General features: G+C 48.8%; 1 protein-coding gene across 1 annotated transcript in view; it reads left to right on the plus strand.

Moving 5' to 3' along the window:
• Positions 1-255: 255 nt before the first annotated feature.
• LOC138756871 (RNA-binding protein 10-like) overlaps positions 256-11,809 on the plus strand; it is a 49,499-nt gene continuing 37,945 nt past the window's right edge. Inside the window, exons 1-7 of the mRNA XM_069923265.1 lie at positions 256-468; positions 4,388-4,472; positions 5,021-5,180; positions 5,791-5,967; positions 6,492-6,685; positions 6,886-7,144; positions 7,649-8,154. Coding sequence (XP_069779366.1) covers positions 4,456-4,472; positions 5,021-5,180; positions 5,791-5,967; positions 6,492-6,685; positions 6,886-7,144; positions 7,649-8,154 — 1,313 coding nt within the window. The 5' untranslated portion in view covers positions 256-468; positions 4,388-4,455. The remainder of the gene's footprint in view (positions 469-4,387; positions 4,473-5,020; positions 5,181-5,790; positions 5,968-6,491; positions 6,686-6,885; positions 7,145-7,648; positions 8,155-11,809) is intronic.

The following is an 11,809-nucleotide window of genomic DNA, read 5'->3' on the forward strand; positions in this document are numbered from 1 at the left end:
GTCAAGGAAACGGGTAAAGCGTATGCAAATGATTACCAGTCAAGCGACGCCCATTCGCGTTTGAGAAAAGACTGAGGTGAGGGACGGGACATGCAAATCAGGGCGCCGCTTCGGCCAATGACGCAAGGACCACCAGGGCGACGCGCGTAGCAACGGCGCCGACGGACAGCGGCTGCAGGGCAATGGGCGCACGGTGGAGGGCGGGCACTGCGGCGAGGTTGGCCAATGGGCGGGCGCGCTCCCGGACGGCGGGAGCGGAGAGGCGAGGGGCCAGGCGCCATTTTGTGCGTGCGTGTTGTGGGGTGGCGAAGATCTCTCGGTGGCTGGAGAGGGAGCGCAGCCCCAGGCCTTGGGATCCTCTCGGTCTGGCGGGGAAGGGAAGGGGGAGTGGAGGGGGAGACTTCCCGGCCAAGTCCTTCGGCCTCGAACCCGCCCGCCACGGAGGATGAGACTGGCAGCCATTTAAAGGTAAGGCCTCGGGCTTCAAAACGGTCCCCTCCTCCCCTTCAAGGAGGGGGGGGTAGCTGGAGATAGAAGGGCAGAGTGGCGCTATTAAACCACACCCCCTTTAGTAACGGTTGTGGTTAGGAGGTGGGGATTGGGAGGAAGAAGGTGAAGGGGAAAGGATGGAAGGGGAAAGGATGGAAAGGGAAAAGGAGAGGGGGAATGAAAGGGCGTGGGGAAGGGAAAAGGGGAGCGAGGAAAGAAAGGGGGACCGGGGAAGGGAGATTGGTAAAGTGGGGAAAGAAGGGGAGGAGAAGGAAAGGGGGGAGCATGGTGGAGGAAGGAAAGGGGTGACAGACCAGTCCACACCAATACTGTACCCCGGTGTGACACAGTGACGGACCTGTAACCACCAGTACTGTACCCCCTCCCCCTCCCCTTCTACCCCACTCATTCCCTCTCCACCCTCCTTTCCCCTTCCTCCATCCCTTCCGCTCTCTTTCTCCTCATCCTTTCCCCTCTTTCATCATCCCTTCCCCATCTTCTTACCGCTCCCTCCTACTCTCTCTCTACACTCACCTCAGGTACGGTACCGTTGGAGGCTGTCTGTTACTGTGTAACATCGGGGTACAGTACTGGTAGGGATGGGTCTGTCACTGTAACACTGGGGTACAGTATTGGTGGGGACACGTCTGTCACTGTGTAACCCTGGGGTACAGTACTGGTGGGGACGGGTCTCACTGTGTAACATTACAGTACTGGTGGGGATGGGTCTGTCACTGTGTAACACTGGGTTGCAGTACTGGTGGGGATGGGTTTCAATGTAACACTGGGGTACAGTACTGGTGGGGATGGGTCTCTCACTGTGTAACATCGGGGTACAGTACTGGTGGGGATGGGTCTATCACTGTGTAACACTGGGGTGCAGTACTGGTGGGGATGGGTCTCAATGTAACACTGGGGTACAGTACTGGTGGGAACGGGTCTGTCACTGTGTAACATCGGGGTACAATGCTGGTGGGGATGGGTCTGTCACGGGGGTACAGTACTGGTGTGGTCGTGTCTGTCACTGTAACACTGGGGTGCAGTGCTGGTGGGGACGGGTCTGTCATTGTGTAACACTGGGGTGCAGTACTGCTGGGGAAGGGTCTGTCACTGTGTAACACTGGAGTACAATATTGGTGGGGACAGGTCTGTCACTCTGCAACATCGGGATACAGTACTGGTGGGGATGGGTCTCAATGTAACACTGGGGTACAGTACCAGTGGGGACGGGTCTGTGACTGTACAAGTTACAAGTTGCAGTGTGTTGTCATCCATATATATGTATAAACGGATAAAACAATGTTCTGTAGTCCTCTGTCTGAAGTTATGCAAACATACATTTTATCATGACACACATACCAACGATGTCCATGCAGTCTGTGTGTACGTATGTAAACAGAAGTAAATATGGTTAAATGAATGTCAAGTCTCTCAGGGGCTGTATTGATCAGTTCATTGTCGTCCAGCTGTTTCACTGCTTGTGGAAAGAAGCTATTGGGTTAAATGGAGTTATACATGGCAGGGGAATTAAGGAATATGGGGAAACGGCATTGAGGTGGAGACGGGCTGTGATCTCATTGAATGGCAGAACAGGCTCGACGGACCAGGTGGCCGACTCCTGCTCCTATTTCTTATGCTGTGTTTCTCAGCCTGCTGCTTCTGGCTCTGTTACCCGAGGGGAAAAGCTGGAAGATGCTGTGTGTGTTGTGATGGGAGTCCTCAATGGTTTTGCGAGCCCCCTGCAGGGAACGATCCCAGTAGATCACATCAAGTCAAAGTTTAATGTCATCTGATTGTACAAGTACAACTGGACGAAACCGCGTTCTTTCTCAGTGCAAAACTCGCAGACACACTAGATGTAACACACACAGACAAACAATGCATATGGAGGACATGCATTCATCTGTACAAATAAATAAAGATTGTTTCATGAACATGAGAATCTCGGATGATGAGTGTGATGGTATGACATTGCAAAACCTCGCAAATTTCCACAGAGGTGAAGAAAATGTCCTGACTGGCTGCATCACGGTCTAGTCCAAGAGACACCAATACCCCTGAGGGGAAAGCTCTGCAAAAGGTAGTGGACAGAGCTCAGGATATCACAGACAAAACCCTCCCAACTATTGGGAACATGTACCCCAGTGACTACACCGTGATGCTACTAGCCAGGATGCTCTCGATGGAGCTACTGTAGAAGGTTGACAGGATGGAGGCTGTTAATTTTGCCCACCTGCCTTCTTAGGAATTGTGGTGAATGTCTGCCAAGCTACCTGTCTCCCCTCTGGCGAGCCTTGCTGTTGTAAAGTTGGCTGTGCATTATCTCTACTGTTAAGGACACTCCCCTTGGGTATAACGGTGTATGCACCAATCGTCTTTCATTATTGTACCATGAGTTTCTGCTAATATAAGCCATGATTATTGTTTGACCACATCGTCTTTGTCTACTTCATCAACTGGCACTTTAGGAAGTGCGGTCACTGTTGCGCCTTCCTGTCATGTAAGGATGTGTATATCAGGATAGGTCACTTAAGTGGACTCTGAGGCACTTGGTGCTCTCTCTTCACTATTGAGCTATGAACGTGTGGTCATCCAAGATCATCCTGAAGTCCATTCTCATTTCCTTCATCTTGTCCATATTGAGACTCAGGTTGTTACTCTCACTCTATACCATGAGATTTTCCACCTTTGTAGCACAACTTGTTGTTGTTGCTGGTGTCATCTGATAATAGCTGGATCTGGTGAAGCAATCGTAGGTAATTACGTGAACAGAAGTGGACTGAGGACACAGACATACAGTGCGCCAGTGCTCAGCGTGAAGGTTCTCTACGCTTCGCTATTGACCTGGACAGGCTAGTCTTTTAGGAAGTCCAGAACCCAGTTAAGAGAGAGGTGTTAAGTTCTAGTGAGGACAGCTGGGAATTATTGTAATGAACACAAAACTGACATGTTGAACAGCAGCCTGGCGTGTGAGGTGTCATTCTCCACTTGGGTCAGGATGGCATGGAGGGACAAGGCTGTGGCATCAGAAGTGGAATAGTTCCATCTATACACGAAATTAAATGGATCCAGTGTCTCTGGGAGAGGAACTTTGATCCGTTCCATCACCAGAGGCTTGAAGCATTTCATAATAGTGGAGGTCAGTCATTGAGGCCTGTCATCTTTATTGGCAGTCTTGTCCAACACCGCATGTTGCTGTATAACATTGGTGTACATTAGGAGTCTATCACTTTGTAACAGAGATACAGTACTGGTGGGGATGGGTCTGTCGCTGTGTAACTCCAGGGTACAGTACTGGTGGGGATGGGTCTGTCACTTTGTAACACTGAGATACAGTGCTGGTGGGGATGGGTCTGTCATTGTGTAACACTGGGGTACAGTACTGGTGGGGATGGGTCTGTCACTTTGTAACACTGAGATACAGTACTGGTGGGGATGGGTCTGTCACTTTGTAACACTGAGATACAGTGCTGGTAGGAACGGGTCTGTCATTATGTAACACTGGGGTACAGTACTGGTGGGGATGGGTCTGTCACTTTGTAACACTGAGATACAGTACTGGTGGGGATGGGTCTGTCGCTGTGTAACACTGGGGTACAGTACTGGTGGGGATGGGTCTGTCGCTGTGTAACTCCAGGGTACAGTACTGGTGGGGACGGGTCTATCATTATTCTAATTGGGAAGGAATGTTTGTCCGTACTTTTCCCTGTTCTATCCTCACCCCACTCCAGCCTCCTATTGTCCTTTATCATTGTACTGTGTTAATTTCTGTTAGTTCCCTGTCCCAGGCAGTTCGATCCAACAAGCTCCACTTTAGGCTTTTCCCTGCTGAATTGTCAGTGGATCTGTCGTGCTTTTGGACAGCCCGTGAAGTTGTCGACTTTCCTCTCTGCTCCAGGAGGAACCACGGAGCCATGCAGTAGTGGATCTTCTGAACATCTGGTGGCACGCCATCTGAGAGGGCATATGGAGTACGAGAAACGGTAATTTAATCACCTCTGCCTGTCATTTCCTTTCCCTGCCAGTGTGGGCTTTTGCCAACGCACTTCCATAGTATCATGTGTTGCTAAACTCAATGCAGATGCGGAGTGTGGCACTCCAGGTCGTAATTGCTGTTCTCTTTTCGAGTCACACTGATCTTATTCAAAACTTCCCTCCCTCTCCCATCCTCCCTTCCCTCTCCTCCCCTCAACCCTTCCCTCTCCCCTCCTCTCTCTCCCTCCCCTTTCCTCTTTTTGCCTTCCTGGTCCTTTCTCTCCCCTCCCCTCCCCTTCCCTCCAGGTCACCATGGTAGTAGACAAGTGCGCCCACACACCTCACTGGGATCTTGGTTTCCTTGTGGGTGTACACACAGGCTGGCCTACACATGCAGACACCCACGTGTGCACTCACACCCACACACAGATCCACCCACTTGTTAAACCCACTTGTTAAACCCACACTTAGTCCTGTTAAACCCATTCTTGTGTTTGAGCCAGGAGTTCCTGTGCAAAGACCTCTGCTCATTCACACCAACTTCCTCTCCTCTCAGCACCAGCCGCAGTGAGCGGGTCGGTCGCTATGGGAACGAGCGAAACAGAGATGAGCAACGGGACCATGATTACAAAGACATGGATTACCGATCCTATGACCCTGACTACGAACTCGAGGCTAGCAAGGAGTATGGACAGGCGGAGAGCTGGTGTTACGAGGTCAGCTGGCTGGGGTGTGGGGTTTAGAATGTTCCAACATACTGCAGCCCCTTCAATCCACGATGTGTGCTGACTCATGTAAACAATCTAACCCTTCCCTCCCTCACACCCATAACCCCTTGTTTTACTTGCATCATGTGCCTGTCTAAGTCTTTTAAATGTCCCCTATTTAACCAGCCTCCACCATCATGCCTGGCAATGCATTCCAGGCACCCACCACTCTCTTGTACGTTCTCCCTGTGTCTGCGTGACTTTTCCCCTGGGGGCTCTGGTTTCCTCCTTCCATTCAAAACGTATCCGGGGTTGTAGGTTAATGGGGTGTAAATTGGGCAGCATGGACTCATGGGCTGAAGTGGCCTGTTACTGTGCTGTATGTCTATATATAAAAAAATTACCCCATAGCTCTTGAACTCCATTCCACATCTAACAAGCCTTAACTATCCTATCAACCTGCACGGCAACCTTGAGTGGTCTATTAATTCATTTGCCAGTACATTCCCAGCATGGGGGAGGGGTTAGCTCTATGAGTGGAGATGGAAGGGTTTGGCTTGGGTAAGGTGACAACCCCCTACCCCTGTCTTACACTGCGTTCTCTTTCTCCTCCACCTAGGATTACAGCGAGGACGGCGACATGTACAAAAGCCATGAGCACTTCCCCGACGAGTCCTTCGGCTTTCCAGCGGACGGTGACTACAGGGACCAGGACTACCGGGATGAGGTCGGCGAGGAGAAAGCCAGCAAGATCATCATGCTCCGGATGCTCCCTCCTTCCGCCACCGAGATCGATGTAAGTGAGCTTCCCTTTCACGGCCCCCCCCATGGTAGGTGCATTCGCCAATGGCCTGAGGGAGTTCAGCAAATCCAAGCAGATGGGGGGGAGGTTCCCGGGGTTGGCGGGGGCAGGGTGTGGACGACATTCATTCTTTAGTCGAGAAACCCCTCCGTCCACCCACTTTGTTTTAAGTAACAGTGCCCTTTCATTAAGATGCAGGTGAGGAAGGGGGGCTGCTTCTCTCAGAGATGCAGGGAGCTCTCAGCCAAAGTAAGCAGTATTTAAGTCACAGCAAGATCCTTAGGAGGGAAAGGTGGAGGGGGGTTGGGGGGAGGAATGACAGGATTAACCCAGGGCTGAATAGACACTTCCCTCCCTCCAGGTTTTGTTTATTTTAAAATCTCACTTCACTGGCCCTTCACGGCAACCCTCCCCGCCCCCTCCCCCCCAAATGCTGATCCTGCTGGGAAGTGCCGTACGTTATTGGGGAGGGGAGTGGGATTCGAACTGCTCACCACCAGGCTCTCCATCTCCTTTAGATCCGGGAGCAACTGGAGTACGCTGGTTACCAGGCTCGGGAGGTCCGCCTGATGCGGAACAAGTCCACAGGTGAGATATCACAGCGGGACGGGAAACTTCTGAACGTTCCTTGTTTTTGTTCCTCTCCCCCTCTTTGCATCCTCCTTCCCCCTTCCTTTTTCAGCTCGGTTTTGTTTTGGAGGCTATCTGAGGAGTAAGCTGTGGTGGTCATGGTGACATGTATAGTCTCTGCTGAGCAAGGGATTTGTTGTTGCCTCTTGCCATGCTCTGTCTCAGCAGGAAAACAAAATGGTGTGTTATTTGAAACAGAAAAGTTCACCCCCCCCACTTTCCTGCACCCCCCCCCCCAAAGTTTCAAGATTGTCTGCCATGTGTGGGTGGGCTCTGTTGTAGAACTTTGTTTTGCAAGAGCATCACCGATAAATCTTCCTTCCTCCACCCCCGAGCCTCGGCCGGGGGTGTGGACGGTCAGAGGAGAGGTTTGTTCCGAGATGGACAGGAATGTATGTCAGAAACCCGTACGTCCTTTGACGCTCGGAGCGGCGGGACAGATTCACGGGGACAGGTACAGGGAGGTCTCGCCTGGGTGGAGAAGGTAGAAGGGGAGACAGGTCATCCCCTTCCCCCTCTTGAGGGACGTAGGAGAGAGCGGGTTAGTACTTCAGATGCAGTGGGGGCTCGAGGTCGATGAAATTGGGGAGCAGAGGTTCTCGTCCAACTGGAGAAAGGAGGGAGGGATAGGATAAGTGGCAGAATGAGGGAAGACACAGCGCTGGCAGCAAACAGGGTTTCTGCACTGAGATTAGGTCAGCCAAAAAACTCAAGGACATGGGTTAAGGCTGAGAGGAGAAATGGGGGGGGAGAGGCTGAGAGGGGATATGATTGGGGGGGGGGAGAGGCTGAGAGGGGAGATTATGGGGAGGGAGAGGCTGAGAGGGGAGATGATGGGGGGAGAGGCTGAGAGGAGAGATGATTGGGGGGAGAGGCTGAGAGATGATGGGGGGGAGAGGCTGAGAGGAGAGATGATGGGGGGAGAGGCTGAGAGGAGAGATGATGGGGGGGGGAGAGGCTGAGAGGAGAGAGGATTGGGGGGGGGGGGGAGAGGCTGAGAGAGGAGATAATTGGGGTGGAGAGACCGAGAGGGGAGATGATTAAGTTGGAGAGGCCGAGAGGGGAGATGATTGGGGTGGAGAGGCCGAGAGGGGAGATGATTGGGGTGGAGAGCCCGAGAGGGGAGATGATTGGGGTGGAGAGGCCGAGAGGGAAGATGATTGGGGTGGAGAGGCCGAGAGGGGAGATGATTGGGGTGGAGAGGCCGAGAGGGGAGATGATTGGGGTGGACAGGCCGAGAGGGGAGATGATTGGGGTGGAGAGGCCGAGAGGGGAGATGATTGGGATGGAGAGGCCGAGAGGGGATATGATTGGGGTGGACAGGCCGAGAGGGGAGATGATTGGGGTGGAGAGGCCGAGAGGGGAGATGATTGGGGTGGAGAGGCCGAGAGGGGAGATGATTGGGGTGGACAGGCCGAGAGGGGAGATGATTGGGGGAGAGGCCGAGAGGGGAGATGATTGGTGTGGAGAGGCCGAGAGGGGAGATGATTGGTGTGGAGAGGCCGAGAGGGGAGATGATTGGTGTGGAGAGGCCGAGAGGGGAAATGATTGGTGTGGAGAGGCCGAGGGGAGATAATTGGGGTGGAGAGACTGAGAAGGGAGATGATTGGGGGGGGGGGAAGAGGAGAGACTGAGAGTGGAGATGATTGTGGGGGGGGAGAGGCTGAGAGGAGAAATAATTGGGGGAGAGGCTGAGAGGGGAGGAGATTGGGGGCACGTCTTTGTGGAGTTGGAGCAGTGATGGTGGGGGAGAGGCCGAGAGGGGAGATGATTGGGGGAGAGGCCGAGAGGGGTGATGATTGGGGGAGAAGCCGAGAGGGGAGATGATTGGGGGAGAGGCCGAGAGGGGAGATGATTGGGGGAGAGGCCGAGAGGGGAGATGATTGGGGGAGAGGCCGAGAGGGGAGATGATTGGGGGAGAGGCCGAGAGGGGAGATGATTGGGGGAGAGGCCGAGAGGGGAGATGATTGGGGGAGAGGCCGAGAGGGGAGATGATTGGGGGAGAGGCCGAGAGGAGAGATGATTGGGGGAGAGGCCGAGAGGAGAAATGGGGAGAGGCTGAGAGGAGAGATGATGGGGAGAGGCTGAGAGGAGAAATGGGGGGGTGGAGAGTCTGAGAGGGGAGATGATGGGGGGGGGGAGAGGCTGAGAGGGGAGATAATTGGAGTGGAGAGACCAAGAGGGGAGATGATTAGGGTGGAGAGGCTGAGAGGGGAGATGATTGTAAGAACAGAAACAGGGCATTCGGCCCATTGAGTCTATCCCACCATTTTGATCCATTCTCCCACTCATTCCCACTGCCTGGCCTTCTCCCCATAACCTTTGATGTCCTGGCTAATCAAGAACCTATAAATCTCTGCCTTGCATACATCCAATGACTTGGCCTCCTTGTGGCAACAAATTCCACAGATTTTCCACCCTCTGGCTGAAGAAGTTTTCCTGCATCTCTGTTCTAAGCAGACACCCTTCAATCCTGAAGTTGTGCCCTCTTGTCCTAGACTTTCCCACCGTGGGATACAACCTTTCTACATCGACTCTGTCCACACCTTTCAACATTCAAATTGTTTCACTGAGACCCTCCCTCATTCTTCTAAATTCCAATGGGTACAGGTCAAGAGCTGTCAAACAACTCCTGGAAAGATGTCAATAAGATTGAAAGAAATGTGTAGCCAGGGAAAGGTTAAACAGGTGAGGACTTAATTCCCTGGAGTGTAGAAGAAAGAGGAGATTTGATAGAGGTGTACAAAATTATGATGGGTATAGACAGAGTAAATGCAAGGAGATTTTCCCACTGAGTTTCGATGAGATACAAACCAGAGGACATTGGGAAAGGGGAGAAAATTTGGGGTGAAACATATTCACACAGAGAGCAGAAGGTGAGTGATTTGGTAAATTGGATCAGCAAGTTTGCAGATGACACAAAGATTGGAGGCGTCATGGACAGTGATGAGCATTTTCTTTTTTTTTTAAACTTTATTTATTCGTTCAAAAAACAAATAATACATAACATATACAGCAATTAACCCTAAACATGAACGTTATTTTTTATAGAGAAAAAAAGAACCGCCCCCCCTTCAGCCAACTCTCCTAAGGAGAGCCACAAAGAAAGAAAAAATATTAAGCATACATATTAAGATCTAATCAATTTAAATTGAAATGTAAATATTCTGAATATAACAACCACTTATTAATAAAAAACTATAATTATCACACAAAACATGTAATTTTTCCATCATTAAACAATATTTCACCTCATTATGCCATCTATTAATATCAATCATATTTGTATCCATGTATTATCAATACATTTTTTCGCTACAGATAAAGCTAAATATACAAAAGCAAGTTGAAACTTATCTAATCTCAAACCTTTCAGAGGTTGCAAACTACCCAATAAAAATACTGTCGGATCTAAAAGTATTTTAATCTTATACAGGTATTCTAAAAACAATTGAATTTTCTTTCAAAAAGATTGTATATGAATACATGACCAAACAGCATGAAAAATTGTTCCAACAGAATTACCAGATCCAAAACACAAATCTGATTCATGAAAACCATACTTTCTTAATTTTTCAGGTGTTAAGTATAATTGATGTAAAAAATTATAGTTAATCATTGCAAAACGTGCATTTATCAATCTAGTTACACTATCATAACAGATATCTAACCAATCATCCTCGGAAAAAATAAAACCAGTGTCTGCTTCCCATTTAATTTTAGATCTATCTCAACCCTTTTTATCCATACCATCCTGTAATATTTGATACATAGATGAAATATAACCCTTCTCTGGTACCTTCATAAGAAAAATCTCAAATTTAGTCATTTCAGGTAAAATCATATCTCTACCAAACGTATGTTTTACCAAAGATCAAATTTGATAATAAAGAAATAAAGAATTCTTAACAATACCAAAACTATCCCTCATCTGATTAAAAGATAAAAACTTGTCCTCTTTAAAACAATCTCCCAAATTTTTCACACCTTTAAATCTCCAATGCAATAAACTTTGATTATGTATTGAAAAAGAAATAAGTTGATTATTATACAACGGAGTCAAAGCCAATAATTTAGCCCTCGAACCTATCATTTTATTTTTCTTTATCCATAACTTCATTAAATGTTTTAGTATAGGCACATTATATTGTTGTAACAAATTTATATTCCATCTAAACAAAAATTGATGTATTTCAAATTCAGAAATATTTGCCATCTCAATTTTAGCCCAACTTGGAGGCCGTACCAAATCCATCAATGAACTAATAAATTTAAGTTGGGCTGCTTCATTGTAATTTTGAAAATGTGGTAAACGTAGTCCCCCAACTCATATTTCCAAGTTAATTTATTCAAAGCTAATCTCGAACATTTACTTCTCCATAAAAACTCCCTAACCATTTTATTCAAATCTCGAAAAAAAATATTATGATGAGCATTTTCAAAGTTTGCAGAGGGATCTGGACCAGCTGGAAAAATGGGCTGCAAAATGGCAGATGGAAGTGTGAGGAGTTGCATTTTGGAAGGACAAACCAAGAAAGGACGTACATGGTAAATGGTCAGGCACTGAGGGGTACAGTAGAACAGAGGGATCTGGGAATACAGAGACATAATTCTCTGAAAGTGGTGTCACAGGTGGACAGGGTCATAAAAAAAGCTTTTGGTATATTGGCCTTTTGAACCATAGTATCAAGTAGAGAAGTCAGGATGTTATGGTAAAGTTGTACAAGGTGAGGTCAATTTTGGGGTATTGTGTGCATTTTTGGTCACCGAATAGGATGGAAAGAATGCAGAAGATTTACTAGGATGTTGCCTGGACTTCAGGAACTGAGTTACAAGGAAAGGTTAAACAGGTTAGGACTTTATTCTCAGGTCTGTTGAAAAACGAGGTGAGATTTGATAGAATGTATAAAATTATGGAGTGTAAAGATAGATTAAATGCATATAAGATTTTTCCACTGAGGGTAGACAAGATACAAACCAGAAGACATGGGTTAAGGGTGAAAGGGGAAAAGTTTAAGGGGAACCTTCTACACACAGTGGTGGGAGTGCAGAACCAGCTGAGGTGGTGAATGTGGACCCAGTTTTGAAATCTAAGAAAGATTTGGACAGTCACATGCACAGAAGGTGGGGGGGTGGGGGGGTGGTGGTGGAATGGAGAATGGAGGGCTGTGGTCCAGGTGCAGGTCAATGGGAGCAGACAGGATGA

This window comes from Narcine bancroftii, chromosome 3 (genome assembly GCF_036971445.1).
Source record: "Narcine bancroftii isolate sNarBan1 chromosome 3, sNarBan1.hap1, whole genome shotgun sequence".
Lineage (NCBI taxonomy): Eukaryota > Metazoa > Chordata > Chondrichthyes > Torpediniformes > Narcinidae > Narcine > Narcine bancroftii.